General features: G+C 35.5%; 1 protein-coding gene across 1 annotated transcript in view; it reads right to left on the bottom strand.

The window, feature by feature from the left end:
* The window catches only part of LOC137402641 (protein furry homolog-like), a 120120-nt gene that overhangs the window by 98372 nt on the left and 2298 nt on the right, over nucleotides 1–19450 (bottom strand). Inside the window, exons 2-5 of the mRNA XM_068089146.1 lie at nucleotides 5033–5248; nucleotides 2566–2797; nucleotides 1439–1589; nucleotides 199–399 (exon numbers count right to left, since the gene is read on the bottom strand). Coding sequence (XP_067945247.1) covers nucleotides 199–399; nucleotides 1439–1589; nucleotides 2566–2797; nucleotides 5033–5248 — 800 coding nt within the window. The remainder of the gene's footprint in view (nucleotides 1–198; nucleotides 400–1438; nucleotides 1590–2565; nucleotides 2798–5032; nucleotides 5249–19450) is intronic.

Genomic DNA, 19450 nt, shown 5'->3' with positions numbered 1-19450 from the left:
AATATTGCAAATCAAATTAGAATTAATTTGCAAAACTGCAAAATTTAACAATGTTTATTAAATAAAAATAGAGTCTATCTATAACAACACCTGACATAATACATACATTTTGAATGTCAATGACAAATAATTTACCTCTGCTGATTCATATAATAATCAAATCAATTGAAGATACCTCTAAAGGATCACACAACTTACATCTCGTCTCTCTGAAAGAAGATCACGTGAGCCTTTAGCCTTTATTTTTTGATGCCGATGAGGAATCTGCCTGTCGTACCATGCAAAGAGGGTCTTGATAAGAGAGGGGAGGCAATGCTCGGACACAGCATTCAAAGTACTCAGTAGCTGGTCTAGCTGGGCATCCTCTCCCCTCTGCAGCGACTTCTGGAGGGGTCGCTCCTACAGAGACAATATCTCAACAGTGCAATATGGCTTTAAGAATTGAGCTTATGTTTATGGGTGTCATTAAGTACTATGCATATTCAGCTGGTCTATAGATAGAAATGAGTCAAATAATAGTCAGTAATCACTGCAACTACCTTCTAGTAACTATAACTACCTACTAGTACAGTGGTTCCCAACTACGTTGGAGCCACGGACCCCTTTATAAACATCATAATATATGGTGTCTATAACAATGCATTGTAAATTGAAATGTTTTATTTTCCATCGATCTTAGTATGTCACTGGAATTGAAGAGGGAGAGAGAGAATTACAAGTTTGCTGGTTAAAGGTTTTGCTGTTTTGTACTACTAACCGGAAATCAGGTACTATCTAGCGATTGATGCGCATAAGTGATAAAAGTCTAGACCCAAAAACCTAACAAGACAACGCGACCACACCGCGGGAATGTTTTAGCCCCGAAACCCAAGCTAGCACAATCCCAACAGACTTTGATCATTAAACCCCGCCCATATGATAGCCGTCTCCTATCCTTTTAGGGTTTTATATCATTGATCCAACCACTATGACAGAAATAGCTGTAAATATCTAGCTAGAAAAACCAATACTGGCACCAGCCTGTGGACCCCCTCAAAACCTCCTGTGGACCCCTAGGGGTCCATGGACCACCAGTTGGGAACCACTGTACTAGTAACTATAACTAACTACTAGTAACTATAACTAACTACTAGTAACTATAAATACCTACCAGTCACTACAACTACCTACTAGTAACTATAACTACCTACTAGTAACTATAACTGTCTACTAGTAACTTTAACTACCTACTGATTAGACTGCCCAATATATTCTAATCCTATATAATAGTGTGTAGCCTTAGTGAGCATGTTATCAAAACTGCCATTAAACACTAAAGCTATCAACTGGTCACTACCTTTATCCACTAATGCTGCCCACCAGTCAGTAAATTTTTTTACATAAACTTCGTGCTAGAACCAAGGCTAACCAAGGACAGTGAAGTAAATCCTCAACTTACCAATGGCTCAGCAAGGACTCTCTCAATCTTTCTGCTCGCAAGACAAGTAAAATCCATAAAAAGTTTACGAAGGACAAAGGCGCCGGGTCTGTCCTCAGCTGCTCCCTCAGTTTGATTCCTCCGTGCTCCCCATGGAAGCTGAAACGGCTCTCTGGAGAATATAACAAACATCAAATATTCGAGAGGGAGAGAGAGAGAGAGAGAGAGAGAGAGAGAGAGAGAGGGAGAGAGAGGGAGAGAGAGGGAGAGAGAGAAAGGGAGAGAGGGGGAGAGAGAGGGAGAGAGAGGGAGAGAGAGAGGGAGAGAGAGAGGGAGAGAGAGAGAGGGAGAGGGAGGGAGAAAGTGAGAGAGAGGGAGAGAGAGAGGGAGAGAGAGGGAGAGAGAGAGAGGGAGAGAGGGGGAGAGAGTAATAAATTGATAGTAGTAATAACAGTAATTATAATAATACAGTAATATAGTAATAACAGTAGTAACAGTAATAGCAATAATTCTGTAGTAGTAACACTAATCATATAATAATCAAAAGAGAACTCAAACCAGGGAGCTGAACAGAACATTCGTATGGCTACCAGGTTAAAAAAAGTTATGATTCTTTTTCAAAAAATCAAAAAAAAATTTTTGGTTTAAGTCAGATTTTTTTGATTTAAATTAGATTTTTTTGAAAGCATCGATTAATAGTTTTTTTCTCATAACTGCTAACATAATATTATTTTATTTTGGTGAAGTGTGCCACATGAAAACATTAGCAACATAACAAAACAACTTTGCATCACTTTAGTTTATTAAAGGTTGTTTTTATTTTTATTTTGATCAAATTGTGCAGTTCATATTCACAGTAGACCCTCTACAAGTCCCTTGTTTTAACATGGAAAAAATAAGAAAAATCATCAAACATGATTTGTTTAGGATGATTCAAATCATGGTTTAAAACATTTAATTTTAATCGGCCAACCCTGATGGCTACCCTAAAATAATCATCACCATCTTGGCAACAGGCAGTATTCAAAGGTATTCAAAGCTCACAGCCAAACTAGACAACTAATATATTCCCTAAGACATTATAAACATGAGTCATTATGTAAGCAGCTGGGACTGATGCCTCTGCCATGGATGACCACATCACTCACCTGTTGGCGAGTGGCATCACAGCGGCTATATTATTAACAGAGTCCTTTGTGGTAGGTGAGTCAGGTGACCTGTCAGATGGCAAAGGTGTGATGCAATCGACCTCATCTAGGGAGGCCTCTGGCTCTTTTTCCTCCTCTTCGATAACTGTCTCAGTGATTTCATGTCTGATGTCACAGGTGCTGCCTCCAAGAGAGATGACAGCGCTGACAGGTGAGAGCTGTGCTTGCTGCGCTGTTAAAACAAGGTGCTGTAATAAGCTCAAAAACCTGCTATAGTCTGTCAATCTGACAATGGTAAATATTATATTGACGAGTCAACCAGTTCCAATCTCTAACACTTTTTCTATTTGTTATAGGGCAATTGCAGTGTATGAATTTTGGTGACATGTGTAACAGGAGGAGATGACTCCAAAAACAACCTCTAGCTTATCATTTTCTCTTAGCCAATTTCTATCTCTAACACTTTTTTCAATTTGTTCCATAAAAATTTATTGTACTCATATTAATGGTGGACAATAAGAGAAGATGACTCCAAAGACAACCTAAAGATTTTCTTTCGAGCCAATTCCTATTTTTAACACTTTTCTCAATTTGTTTGATAAAAAGCTTGGTGTACTAATTTTGCGGACAATAAGAGGAAATGACTCCAAAAGCAACCTAAATGTAAAGCTTATACCCTACAGGATGAAAATATTCGTTGGTTATAAAAATTCGCGACACTAGTACTGCTGTACACTTTACACTAGTACTGCTGTACACTTTACACTAGCACTGCTGTACACTTTACACTAGTACTGCTGTACACTTTACACTAGCACTGCTGTACACTTTACACTAGTATTGCTGTACACTTTACTCTAGCACTGCTGTACACTTTATACTAGCACTCATGTACACTTTACACTAGCACTGCTGTACACTTTACACTAGTACTGCAGCACATTTTGGCACAATTGTATCAGAAAATAAACCATGAATACTCATAAAAATAGCGCTCAGATAAGAAGCCAAATCACCTGTTACTAGATGTCAACCAAAGTACTGTTCAAACAAATGGTTGACATAAATCAAGTTTTTCTCTATAAGACCTAGTGAAGGTTTCTAACTGTTTTATATGACTTGATATGTAATAACTATTGTGTTTATGAACTGCCACCTGCTAGCACCTGCCAACTGTTAGCTTTATTCCAACTGCTAACCATTAATATGACTGGTAACTAGATATATCGGGCGTGTAGCTATAGTTGCTGCCACTCATTGAACAGGCAATGAAGTGCAGATTTTATATGTTATGGTTTGTTGAGAGTTGGTTAAGTGTTACTGTACCAAAACGGAAAAAGTCAGTTTAAAACTAAAATATGAATATAATCACATTACTGTCACAGCTTGACATACAACTTTGTCAAAATATGATGTAATGTTGGAGTAGAATGTTTGTTTCCACATTTTCAATATACAACAACTGAACAAACATACTGTTTCTCTAAATAATTTGCAAACTCTAATATATTTCAGTAAAACGCTTAATAAATATTAAAAATATAGATATGCTTAAGCAGATTCCTTCATTTATTGTCTGCGCTGATCTACTATATTATAAAACTCCATTCATGTAATCTTGCTTAAAACTGAACAGATGGCATAGACAGTAATTGAGTGCTTTATAAAAAATGATGCTTTGTATGGGTCTCGAACCCGTGATATTAACTGACACTTTATCAGCAGCCCACTATCTATCTATATTAACACTATCTATATTTGAGCACCTAGCGAAATTGTAGACCAACTTGAACTATAATAAAAACAATAATATAATATTCTGTGATGGTATAAGAGCAGACTTAGGCGTATTTAATGTCGAAAAGCAGGTCTACTTCAAGTAATGCCAGGCTCAATTGGCAACTGATAGCTTTCGTTTTCCTTCTGTATATATCTGATTAGGTACTCAAAAATCTGTCTTTGCATGCACTAACGACAATTGTCCTCAATGAATGCGTTCATGAACTTTTGTTGAATCGTTCTTTCATGAATTCATGAAACAATATGCGTTGACATTGAAAGAAATCCCGACCATCGCTAGGCAAAAAGGCAAATTTGTATATAATTTTAGTAGACTTTGTCAGAAAGTATCGGTATTTTCCCATCATTTTCTGTTTTCAAGGTTTGAGGTGATCCGACTGCCAATATATTTCAAGATTAAAACCGATAAAACTCGATTACGGTTAAAACGCTCGAAAGAAAAATACGTCTCCGAAAATGATGAGCACTGATAGTCACGTTTCCTACTTGTCCCTTTCGTTATGTCATCGGCTGTGGCATTTAAGTTGTTGCATTAAAAAACAATCGTAATTGAGAGAAAAATATTGAGATTTTCGGATAAAAATCTACTAAAATTTTGTGTACGTTCATCTTCCTTACTAGTACACTATAATCTGTCAAAGACAACAGTCTGTGATCTAAAACGTACCTTGTGAGGAGCTGTCGACATTGATGGTGATGCCGGCAGATGCATTGGCCAGGCTCAGATGAGATGGTCGACCGCTGTCGGTGAGATCATCATTCGAGTTTCGGATGATGGTCAGGCTTTTTACTGACTGATTATCATCTTCATCCTCATTGGCCAGAAGTTGTAAGGTGGCTGATACAGGGCTCGTTGCCAGAGGAGACGGTGACTCATTATCAGCTAGCAAGAACATAAGATTGTTGAAGCCAAGAGAGACAGGAGTTCATTTTACTGTAGAATTTTTACCACATTTATTGCGACACTAAATTTTGCCTGTCATGGGCACCTGCACCCTTCTGTCATTAGCCAGCAAGTTGCGTCACAACACCTCAGCTGCTCCAATTAAATTTCATTTGAATCCGTGTCATTGAGCGTTTAATTTATGGTTTACTTTCCACTACCTAGCAGGCGATCAGATTCCATAACATATGTTCATTGCAAAAACAATGTTGATAAAATTCATGATGTTTTAGGATGTCTCTCTATTTATCTAGGGTTATTCTTAGCTTTCATGCTGCCGGAAGCGTTGGTGCTGCCGGAAGTATTGACAACAGTCCGAAAGACCATTCTGTCATTAGCTCAAGCCATCACCAGAGTGCAAAGAAAAGTTGGACACACTTATCAAACTATGATTGCATACATTGAAGGGCTGAAGAGCGCTGGAGACTGAATGAGAGGTGTTGGAAAATGCTAATAGCAACAAATGCTTTGTAGGGGAGACAAAAGAGTAATATTTTGTCTGTTGGCGTTTAAAGAAATCTCTTTTTATTAAAATGTTTGTAATATAAATTGCATATCTTACTTGATTTATTTTTAATTTTTTATTATGAGAAAAAAATTTATTCAGATTGGTATTATATTATTTATAGACAATTGAACTTTAAGTATAATTTGAACTCATTTCTTTTGCTGTTTCACCCGTATTTTATTTTTAAATTAGTTTTTCTGATGATGAGTTGGCCAATCATGATGAAGCAGCAGGTTTAAATAGCAAGCGTTCACCGCTAGCATCAGCGATGAACGCAGCATCAATGACAGCGTTCGTTCGTGTATGAATTAGTACCGCAGCATCAATTGCCTCTAATTCATTTACGAACTCAGTTAATATTTCTCCAGTGTCTTTCAGCATTTAGCTACAAACGTGCACTGGATGTTCATACAAGCCATAAGCCCTCGGCAGTTGGCACGCCATTTTGACGGTATTTCATAAAATAAAAATAAACTGTAACTTTTCATGAAGGTTATACTATACATAATCATTATTAAATTTGATTTACTGAGTTGTTCATGAAACAACCCAAGAATGTGATAGAAAAAATGTTATAATTTGAAATGTCTGTTTGCTTTCATCTAAAATAATAATCTCAGGCTATATGAAGCTTCCATCTAAAATAGTAATCTCAGGTTATATGATGATTCCATCTAAAATACTAATCTTAGGCTATATGATGCTTCCATCTAAAATAGTAATCTCTGGTTATAGTAATAGTAATCTCAGGCTATGGTAATAGTAATCTCAGGCTATAAAAATAGTAATATCAGGCTATAGTAATAGTAATCCCACACTATAGTAATAGTAATCTCAGGCTATAGTAATAGTAATCTCAGGCTATAGTAATAGTAATCTCAGGCTATAGTAATAGTAATCCCACAAATCCCACACTATAGTAATAGTAATCTCAGGCTATAGTAATAGTAATCTCAGGCAATAGTAATAGTAATCTCGGGCTATATGATGATCAGACTTCATTGAAACTTCATTCCTATGTCGATACGTCGGTTTTACCGGAAATAGTTTTTTCAAAGGGGAAAAAATTGTTTGAAATGCATCTTCATATTATACCCTGAAATTAAGGATGAAAGTATTCGATGGATTTAATAATTCGCGATTTCGCGAACAGTCTATTCCGCGAATTATTAAATTCCGCGAATTATTAAATTCTGCGAATAATTAGTTCTATTTCTAAACAGAAGGGAGAATAACTACTGCCCCAAATTAAAAACTAGCCGCTAGGCAGAAGCAGTAAACATAGCTGCAGGCGATTTTTAAATCATCGCCGGGGCTTTGAGTTAACCCCATTGCCAATGCATCACACTTCTTTACAAAATTATTCAAGGTTGTCACAAGTTATTCGGCATGGTGTCGTCATCGCAAAAATCTCTTTTACATTTTCGTGCATTGAAATCGACTCCATCAACCTCTAATACCGAAGTTGAGGACGATAATGATCTCGATCTAGACATTATGGTATGTATTTGATTTGCAGTGCAGATACATTTTTCCATAATTAACCAATAAATTTCCATGATCGACTCGTAGTTGTCAGCTAAATAGAAACCTAAACACGTGGTGTACATATGTGAAGTGTTAACTCTATTGCTAGCTGCAATAGAGTTAACCCTTAATAGAGAGTGATTGTGTTTATCTGCGAATAAATTAGTCCGCCAATATGCATGAAAAAGGCAATTTACGCGAAACTTAACTCCGCGAATATTTTCATCCTGTAGGGTAGATTAAATGTCTGAGAGTTTTATAGAAAAAACCGTTCTTTTATTAAAGCAATTACTAGGTGAATGCCAGGCGTTGCACAGATAATAAAAAGGCTTTTGCACAGAAAACTTATTTTAATTCAACATATGCAACATTCACCATTCTAATTTTTAAATTAGTAAGTTTGTTGATTTCTGTGTGTGCTGTAAGTTTAACCAAGTTTATGTCAGATGTACATATATTTAAAGCATTATTGGAGAACTTTGGGCATATATTGTTCTTCAGTACACTGGCAGTCCCGTGTACCATTAAGGATTAGCAGGTGTAATAAGTATGTCCACAGTTATTCCATAACAATGCAAGGTGGCCATGTGACAGTGGTTAGCACGCCTATCTGAAAACCCGTGTTTCCGAGTTAAATTCCAGTGCGAAACAGTTTTGCCATTCCTAGTAGTTCAAGCATGCGTATTCTAATCGCTATAACTGGACATACAACAGACAAACAAACAATTAGATATATATATATATATATATATCAGGGTTGGTTTGATATATATCGCTTGATATATATCATTGATATATATCGCCGATAGATATGTTATTTTTGGGTCAAAAAAATCGATATTTTTGAAAAATATCCATTTTATCATTTCGTTTTCACCTTACAACTATTGCTAACAGTCTAAAAATGCTAAATAACACCTAAAATCATCAAATACTTGCCTAGGGGCCTATTAGGCTTACCCAACACAGACAAACAAAGACAGCCAGACCAAGGCGGTGACATTGGCTAGACCAATTTAATTAGTGTTTGAGTTGAGAAGAGTTTTTCAGATCCAAATTGTATTCCTTCATCCCAGTACTATCTCCCTAACCTGATTATCTCAAGTTAAACTGTTATATTTTATTGCCTTATTGGAAGACCAGCCTGCTAAAACCCCTTTGAACTTCATAATCCATGATTTTGAATTGAACAATCTGACACCCAGAAAAAGAATTGTAAGCACATTATACTGACTCACTGAGATGATAGAGTAACTCATCTCATCATTTTCAGTAAACATATTTCAATGAATAGCTTCAAAGGATTCTGGCTCAGTATAAAATCTATATATATTATGATATAACTCTGACTGCTAGTGTTGAGTGTGTGTTTTCATCATGTGAACTTCATTTCATGATCCACTCGTACCATGATCCATGACATGGTACGAGTGGATCATGAAATGTGTCATGACATGTCATTTCATGGTTCACAGCAAGTTGAAAAATTGTCTCGGTGTGGTGAAGGCTGGCAAGCTGGTGTTTGTTTACAAATACCTAAACTAGACAAGAGTAAGACATTAGAACATGCTTGGACTATCATAGTGTGTATTTACTATTTGCACCATTTTGCACTTTGCATTCATGTCATTATTTCATGTCATTTCCAATCCAATGTTTGACGAACATTTTCATATTTATAAATATTATTATTATTATACTAGACCTACAATAAATCAAGTGTTTGGTATTAAACATTGCTGACTGGTCCCATACAACCTATAAAATACATCAATCACAATGTAAACACCATGCAAGTTCAACGTAGCTTCAAATTTTTTTTTAAATATCAATAAATATCGTGATATATATCAGTTATATGATATTTTTTTAAATATCGATATTTTTGCCAACTCTGATATACAGTGAAACATGGATAACTCGCCCTCGGATATAGCGAACACATGGTTAACTCGACTGGATTTGCTTGGTCCGTTCCCACGCAATGATAAATGGCTCTATATAACTCGAATTCAACACTGTTATAACGAACTGTTTTTTGCCCAACGGCTACCGAAACGGTTGCTATCGCTTTAGAAAATCACTTTATTCCAAGCAATAGAGGTAAACCTCAACTTTTCTTAATTCATAAGCGTCGTTATTACCTCCATCGGCAAAATATTTTTGTCAACGACTGTTCTAAAGGTTTGGTGAAATTTGATTTATACTGCTATACAATGAATAGCACGGGCTAGCCGGGTCACAGGCGCAAGGATTTTCGCCACGCACATACAAAACAAAAACAGCATGTTGTTTTTGTTTTGTATTCGCGTGGCGAAAATCCTTGAGTGCGTGACCCGGCTAGCCCGTGATGAATAGTTTTCCGACTTTGATTCCGTGTTGAATTAACGTCGGAATGTTGAATGTTTAAAACGTCTTAAAAAATGTTGTAATCAAACGTATACGTTGTCTTAGCTAAAAAAACTATTCATCGTTTGACCTAAACACAAAATACGTGTGTACATTCAATAAGTATCCATTCAAAAAGCGTGAGTGATATACAATGTACCGTAAAACCTCGTAAAACTTTTAATTGAACTGCCTCGGAGTGTTGCTCTTAACGAATCCCAGGTAAAGTAAGGTAATCTTTGCAAAAACTTCAAGAAAGATCGGCAAAATTGATTGTGGGTAAAACGCTCAAAAGAAAAAGATGTCTTTTCTTTGAGCATTTCAGCAACGATCAAGTTTTGCCATGTCAATCTAAAAAAACGTCCTGGCAATAACATCACCTCAAACAACAAACCAATCTCAAGTGATAGAAAAATCTCTATACTTTTTGATAAAAACGTTTTAAACTTTACATTAGAAGCATTTAATTTGAAACAAGCCATTTGTGCTTTTGATTTATATTATAGTTTGTATATGTTCATGTATCTACTAATAAATAAGTAAATACATGGACTTGTGACAGTGCTCTGATAACTTGAACGCTCTGATAATTCGAACACTTTTGCTCGGTCCCTTGAAGTTTGAGTTATCCGAGTTTCACTGTATATACATTAGCGTCATTAAAAAAGGTTTGCAAGAGGCCATTTAAATGTTGTGAGGAAATTTACTAGACAGTAAAGATTGTCCCAACATTTAAGTGATCAATTTTGTGGTGTTTAAACAGTTTCCAAATGATTTAATAATAATGGCTTTCAGATGCATTCTAAAATGTTTATCAACTATTAAAAGTGCTTTTATGTTGAAGAAGTTTTATAAGTTTCTCACGCTAGTTAAATACATTTTGCAACTTGACTGTTGGTGTACTCCTAGACATCCATGACAGCAAATTAAGAAATTTTATTTAAGTTGCATTTAAAAATAAGTGAGTATACAACAACATAAATTTAAAGCTATCTAAAGTTTGCAGTTCAAATGATTAAAATTATGCGTCATGGAACAATAAGCACTGAAATTTTGTTGGCGTCATAGCAAAAGGTATAACCAGCAGCCTGGGAACAAAAGTATCGATACAGTTGAAAAACTATTAGTAAGTTTATATGATTAAAAACCTCACAAGATTTCAATGGCAAGCAACATGGTATGACCACATGACCAAAATGATATGACCACATAACCAATCAAATATGATAATCAATATGCACATTTACACTTGTAACAGCCTATTGAAGCCAATGATCAAGTTATGAGTGGACTCGCTGCCATTCATAAGCTAGGCATATCAACGCTGATTCAGTTACTGGCACCGAGAAATCAGCAAAATAAAAACATATGTCTAAACATTCAGAATGCAACATATTGTTTAACATGAGAACTAAATTGGCGTCAAGACCGAGTCGACTAGAACAGACACCTGCTGGCTCTGCCAAGGCAACAGTCTCGCACAGATAAACAGAGCAAGTCCAGTTTGAACACATGTTTTACATGTTAAGCAATCAAAGAGACAATCTGACAGATTTTACAAAGAATGGATGTTTAAAACTAATTGGTCATGACATTTTATTTGACAATTAATAGCTACCAAAGTCATTGGTGATTTGGCATTGAGGCGAGAAGCCTTTTAGCCGAACCAGTGGAGCTTGCTGTCGTTTTGGCAAGTCAAGTATGAGAGCTTGTGGCTATTGAGTGCATGGCTGCAATTCTGCAAAACAATTGTGAGCGTTGCATAAATCAATCATGAATCACAATAAATAAAACAAATTCACTACTATGTGTGATGTATGCCGATTGAATTATTAAAATCGAGCTTCATTTAACAACAAGCACTGAAATTTTGTTGGCAGCGTAGTATAAGTTATAGCCAACCGCCTGGCAGCAAAACTGTCATTACAGTTAAAAACTATTAGTATGTTTATATTATTCAAAAACCTTATGACAAGATTTCAATGACAAGCAACATGCTGTGACTGCATGAGCAACATGACACGATCACATAACCAACATGGTATGACCACATTACTAACATATCACGATCACATGCCCAACATAGTATTACCACATTACTAACATATCACCACATGCCCAACATGGTATGACCATATTACCAAGATGATAAGACCACATTAACAGCATGATATGACCACATTATTAACATGATATGGCCTCATAACAAACATGATATGACCGCATGATCAAAATATGACCGTATTTTGTATTTCCAATCTATCGGTGCTACATTCACATAATTCTTGATATTAGTAGCTTTTTAGTGTTAAGTTTATACTGGGCAATCTTTTTACAATTCAAAGAAGTTATCTTTGTGTCAAAATCGTTAACAATATTGATTATAAAGCTTTATTATCAATATTGTTAACGATTTAGACACAAAGATAACTTCTTTGAATTGTAAAAAGATTGCCCAGTATAAATTTAACACTAAAAAGCTACTAATATCAAGAATTATGTGAATGTAGCACCGATAGATTGGAAATACAAAATACGGTCATATTTTGATCATGCGGTCATATCATGTTTGTTATGAGGTCATATCATGTTAATAACGTGGTCATATCATGCTGTTAATGTGGTCTTATCATCTTGGTAATATGGTCATACCATGTTGGGCATGTGGTGATATGTTAGTAATGTGGTCATACCATGTTGGTTATGTGATCGTGTCATGTTGCTCATGCAGTCACAGCATGTTGCTTGTCATTGAAATCATGTCATAAGGTTTTTGAATAATATAAACATACGAATAGTTTTTAACTGTAATGACAGTTTTGCTGCCAGGCGGTTGGTTATAACTTATACTACGCTGCCAACAAAATTTCAGTGCTTGTTGTTAAATGAAGCTCGATTTTAATAATTTAATCGGCAAACATCACACATAGTAGTGAATTTGTTTTATTTATTGTGATTCATGATTGATTTATGCAACGCTCACAATTGTTTTGCAGAATTGCAGCCATGCACTCAATAGCCACAAGCTCTCATACTTGACTTGCCAAAACGACAGCAAGCTCCACTGGTTCGGCTAAAAGGCTTTTCGCCTCAATGCCAAATCACCGATGACTTTGCATTTCGGTGCATAACTTGGAATCAGCATGGCAGCAAAACACAGAGACCAGAGTGAAGATGGTACAAACTAAGTTTGTAATAACTAGTTATCGAGTGGATTTTGTAAAAAATTAGATGAATCGACCATATTTTTTGTCGGCCAATATAAAAATTGCCAAACAATCCGTCAAAATGCTTCAACTTAAGATCGCAAGGCATCAGAACACTCTGAAAATAGTTCCAAATAGGAGAATTTCCATAATAATAATAATTTGCAACTGTAGACAAAATTTATTAAACTACTTGGCTAATCTAAAATATGAACAATATAAATTGTGGAGTTATCCTCTCTTGTATAATAACTTCATCCAAATCGGGAATGCCTATTAATTTGCTAAAAATTAATAAGTATTATTGCATGAAGAACTATGGGAGACAGGTGTCTGTGATTGCTTAAAATACACCTGATATGTATATAGACTGGGGTAGGCTGAGAGTGTCACAGCAATGATATACAGCCCCCAAGGATAGGCGGCGGCTATCATATGGGCGGCTATCATATGGGCGGCTATCATATGGGCGGCTATCATATGGGCGGCTATCATATGGGCGGCTATCATATGGGCGGCTATCATATGGGCGGCTATCATATGGGCGGCTATCATATGGGCGGCTATCATATGGGCGGCTATCATATGGGCGGCTATCATATGGGCGGCTATCATATGGGCGGCTATCATATGGGCGGCTATCATATGGGCGGCTATCATATGGGCGGCTATCATATGGGCGGCTATCATATGGGCGGCTATCATATGGGCGGCTATCATATGGGCGGCTATCATATGGGCGGCTATCATATGGGCGGCTATCATATGGGCGGCTATCATATGGGCGGCTATCATATGGGCGGCTATCATATGGGCGGCTATCATATGGGCGGCTATCATATGGGCGGCTATCATATGGGCGGCTATCATATGGGCGGGGTTTAATGATCGTTTTCTGTTAGGATTGTGATAGCCTGGGTTTCGGAGCTAACACAATTCTCGCGGGGCGGTCGCGTTGGCTTGTTAGGTTTTGGAAAACACGACTAGCTGTTATCGCTTCATTAGGTCATTCAATCAGTAGACCCCACGGTTCACAATAGCAAACTTTGAATTTCTACAATGTAGGGGTAATACCTAACCAAAATAATGGATCCATGCAAAATAAAACATTTCAAATTACCTACTTTTACTAATTTTGAAATTGGTAAAGGTCTTAGTATATGCTTAAATTTGAATATAATTTACTCAAAATTACCCGAACAACGGCCTTTTTTTCCTAGATTTTGATTAATATTTTGCCACCCCTTATATAAAATGACAAATTCTTTCATCGTTGTCACATTGTTTTACCTGGTCAATAAGATGGGACAGCAGGCAAAGCTGTGCAGTGTAGTTTTCATACTCAAAATCTAAATATAAAACCGAATTTGGGCTATTGTACGATTGTGACTATTAATATCACGAATGCTTATGAATGGCAACTGACTGATCATAATGGTGACAATATTGGAATACTATTTTGTTGTATTTGACAACAAAATGAATTCAACAGATCAGTAAAATAACCACTTTAGTTCATAATATTTGTAAATTTACAAGGGGCTTTATTCAGCATATTTGTTTGTTCGGGCGCCGTGTTAGGGTTCATCCCAACAGAGCTCGATCATTAAGCCCCGCCCACATGATAGCCATCGGCTATCCTTGAGGGGCTGTATATTATTGGTCACAGTCAGTAACACTGAGATAAGTCTTGTATTTATCCTTCTACATGTAAATGTGTTATAGCAGCAGTGTTATTTTTAACGGTAGGTAAGAGCAAAAATATTTACTCTAATCAAAAGAAGTTTCTTCGTAAATTAATATGAAATTGTGTGACACTTTTGCTCATAAGCAGTAACGCAAGTCAATGAAAAAGCCCAACCTTTGTCATTATACAGCAAAAACTTGCCACATGATGTTTATTCATATCAGTATTTGCTTCATATGTTGGAACCATTGTATGTTGAAACCATTGTATGTTGGAACCATTGTGTGTTGGAACCATTGCATGTTGAAACCGTTGGATGTTGAAATCATTGTATGTTGGAACCATTGTATGTTGGAACCATTGTATGTTGGGACCATTGTATGTTGAAACCATTGTATGTTGAAACCATTGTATGTTGGAACCATTGTATGTTGAAACCATTGTATGTTGAAACCATTGTATGTTGAAACCATTGTATGTTGAAACCATTGTATGTTGAAACCATTGTATGTTGAAACCATTGTATGTTGAAACCATTGTATGTTGAAACCATTGTATGTTGGAACATTTGTATGTTGGAGCCATTGTATGTTGGAACTATTGTATGTTGGAGCCATTGTATGTTGAAACCATTGTATGTTGAAACCATTGTATGTTGAAACCATTGTATGTTGAAACCATTGTATGTTGAAACCATTGTATGTTGGAACCATTGTATGTTGGGACCATTGTATGTTGAAACCATTGTATGTTGGAACTATTGTATGTTGGAACCATTGTATGTTGGAACCATTGTATGTTGAAATCATTACATGTTGGAACCATTGTATGTTGGGACCATTGTATGTTGAAACCATTGTATGTTGAAACCATTGTATGTTGGAACCATTGTATGTTGGGACCATTGTATGTTGAAACCATTGTATGTTGGAACCATTATATGTTGGGACCATTGTGTGTTGGAACCATTATATGTTGGGACCATTGTATGTTGGAACAAATATTCCATAAGAATACATTGTATATTGTTGATTCATTACTAATCTCAGAACTGACAAAAGTTACTTAAATGTAAAATTTAAACAAATACACTAAATAAAACTATATAAATAAAACTAAATGTAAAAAGCTAAATTATATGTAAAAACTACATTAATAAAGTATTAATGAGTAAAGCGAGGTTCTTATTAATATTAGACCTTAGAGGCACATTAACAGAAGTGCAGGCTCGGCAATGCTTATATTCAGTGGTAAAAATAAGCCCCACTAAAAACATTAAAACTACTCATTTTTTATTTGTAAGCATATACACATTTTAAGTAGTCAGCAATTTAGTTAAGTCAAGACTACACAGCTGCTGACTTCATTGTCAACAGCATGTCAATAATTCCAAAACTAGACCAAGAGAGACAAACCTCAAACTCGTTTTGATGTAATCAAAGAATATGTAATCAGAGTAAAGTTGTTAAAATGATTGCAATACTTGCTATCAACACTAAGGGTTGTCTGTAAAATAAGTATGGTTGAACCTGGATGATTGGTTTAAAACATCTAATACAGGCAGGCAAGCTTGAGTTGTCAGTGCACCGATATGTTCGAAGCACACTCCTAATGGAGTAAACAATACCTGAGCAATTTCTTAATCTACCGTAACAAATTTTTGAAAATATAGCAAATGGTGGCTGAGTGTACCTCAAACAAACATAGGGAACGCATTAACTTGGAGACAATTTCAAAGCCTCAAAACACTTTCTTCACCACAAAGCAATCAAAACTATCTTAAGCCTTAGCTACTGAAGCAGATATTAGTATCAACATTTATCTGTATGCTTGGCATAAACAAAGGCATACAATTCATCTACCAACATAGAATTCTAGACAAAATATTGGCATGGACCAATAGAATTCTAGACAAAATATTGGCATGGCCTAATAGAATTCTAGACAAACTATTGGCATTGCACAACAGAATTCTAGACAAAATATTGACATTGACCAATAGAATTCTAGACAAAATATAGTCATAGGTTATTATTTAGACTATTTGTTACTGTTTAAAAAGTGAGTCAAAGTAGAGATGCAGTAAAACTAATACTCAAAAAAGCTTTGGTTACACAGTAGTGAACATTAGTTATGCTTTTCACACATGTTTTCGATAGCAAGAAGTCTACCATGTTGGTATTGGTTTTAAACACTTTTATATTTCTAGCATTTTATTTGTTACTCAGTAAGTGTATTCATTTATTCTTAACAGTTGCCTAAAATAGTTTGTTTGGAACTCTTGCATCCTTCATGTTCATTGGCTCTTTTGTTATCATCTGGCGTATAATTTTAATTTTTAAGTTTTCTAAAACAAAAAGTACTCCTTTTATGTGACAATTACAATATAAAGAATTGTTGGAAATAGCCTAAAGGACTAGACTTCTTTGGACAATATATCACAGAGGCATTATTGATGTCCACCAAGATCATTTGTTGCGCTTATGCTTGACTACAGAGGTAGGTCATTGATACTGTTGATTTCTTCGAGGTGCTTCATTGTATTTCAATAATGCTTATGCTGATAGTGTTAACTAAAGGAAGTGTAGTGTTCAAAGTTGCTTTCCAAGTTTTTTTTTAATTTGATTAGCCTTGGAAAAAAAGATGGCAAATGGAGATATATCATAATTTCGCCTAATTTTTCTTAAACCATGCTCAGTGCTCACTTTATCAGGCAATGGATCACAACAGATCTAAACGTATTTCAAACAAGCACCTGCACCGACTGTCATGCTACAAACACAGTTTCCATCACTTGAATGATGTAGATTTGGAGTTGTGTACACTTTGGGTTACCATGTGATAAGTGTACCAATGGACACTCACTTGCTGCGGATTAATGTGTGTGCTTTGTTAAAAAAGATAACAATTTGTACGCCAGAGTAAATAGGGGTACAGTCGGAACCACACAAATCGAATAAGAACAACTAAAGTGTAAAAAATGTTTAAAATGGAATACCTTGCGCGACATTTTCTCGCGCATCATTCGCAAGTGCCGTTTCCATCTTCAACGTGCATAAAACATTTCGTAAAAATTTGCGCGGAACAAAACTCGCTCGACTTGAGAATTTTTTTTATTTTTATCTTGAGGATGACGAAAAAATTGTGAATTAACCATGTCACAGAAACATAGTGATTATCTGCAGCGAGAACGAAGCCACGACAACAGCTACTCATGACATAGTTTGGTATGCTAAATTTATCAAGCTCAACTTAAAATACACGGAACCAAATTTTCCACAATATTAGCAACTAGGACTACATACTATTATGTCGACTAATTCGTCCAATGCACAAACATGATTGAAAGTTGATTTTCAAAAGAACAAGCGTTTAGAAAAAATTAACGTTTTACCTTGCAGAAAGATTTATTGATTTTATTCACCAATTAATACTATCTATTTGAGCACTTTCTATAAGGTAGTCATAACCAGACAATCAGAAGATTTCATTAAATCACCAGCAGCTGGTTAAGGCAAGTGGAAAGGAACATCCAGTTTTAAAAATTTTCAAGATGTAATTCAAAAATTCAGCAGCTTCAATCAATACTTCTCACATTACATATACTAGTACCCAGTAATTATAAGAGAAATTATATCTGACAAAAGGTAAGTAAATATTTTATTTAAAAAATTCAATCCTTTACTTTTAATCACCAATTCAAAGTTCTATTTAAAATACTAAACAGTGAAACGCACACAAAATTAAACAAACATTACTCAATAAACATATCATTTGAAAAAGAAGTTGAAGCTGATATCTATCAAATTTCATAATAAACAACATGGATACTTTATATCGGTTCCACTGCTGTTGTCTGGTTGTTTTGGAAAATTCATGCATACATTTTATCGATTACCCTGTACTCCCCAACTCTGTTAAAACTACCAGACAACTATCCATTGGTAAACACTTATGCTGTTAGACATATGCCTTGTCTAGTAAGACTCGGTCCATGACTTTCAATTATTGACAGCAAAAGCAGGTCTGATCAGAAATGAGAAACAAAATTTTTTTTTAATTTTGTAATGCTTTCTTCTATACACAAAAACATACAATAACACAATGTTATTTCCTATTTAAATTTATATTTAATACTTTATATTTCTTATTTTATCCTAGCCTCTAACCCTGGCTTGGGACAAACAGACAAACCAATGGACGGACAGACAGGCACCACTCCATTCTGATATACATGTATATTAAGTATTCATTGGAAAACATTTCGGCATACCTATGCAGTAAAATGCTCCGCTAAACAAATATTACCAAAGGTCAAAGGTTAGCACAATCAGCACTGAAGCGTAGATGGGCATTAGTCTGTATATAACTTGGATCACTACATGGGTCTCTCATAACTTATCTCGAGTTGAGATCTCAAAGTTAATAGCACTTAAAATGGTCTTCATCATCATTTGGCTAAGAATGAGAGGTCAATAGGGACAAAGATCAAACACCCTAAATACCTGCTATATTCTTGGTCCTAAGAACGCAAATTGAGCGCATCCTTTGCAGTTAGAAATCTGTTTTGTAGTAAACAGTTACTCAACACATAACTGGATGTAGCAAAAAAATTTAAAATTAGTTAAAAAGTTCAAGAAACGAAAACAGAGTTAAACTTCATTTAAGCTAGTGACAAAATATTTTAATAAAAAGTACATTTATAATTTTACTTTTACAAGTATGTTTCATAGCCTGCCTTCAATGATGCAGCTTGCCACGCAGTGACCTTTGTGCATCTCTGAAAAAACATTTGTATTCTTTTTTCAATCAATAAAAGTTTCTTA

Source organism: Watersipora subatra, chromosome 8, assembly GCF_963576615.1.
Source record: "Watersipora subatra chromosome 8, tzWatSuba1.1, whole genome shotgun sequence".
Taxonomy (NCBI): Eukaryota; Metazoa; Bryozoa; class Gymnolaemata; order Cheilostomatida; family Watersiporidae; genus Watersipora; species Watersipora subatra.
The sequence above is the reverse complement of the archived record's forward strand: the minus strand, read 5'-3'. Positions and strand labels throughout refer to the sequence as shown.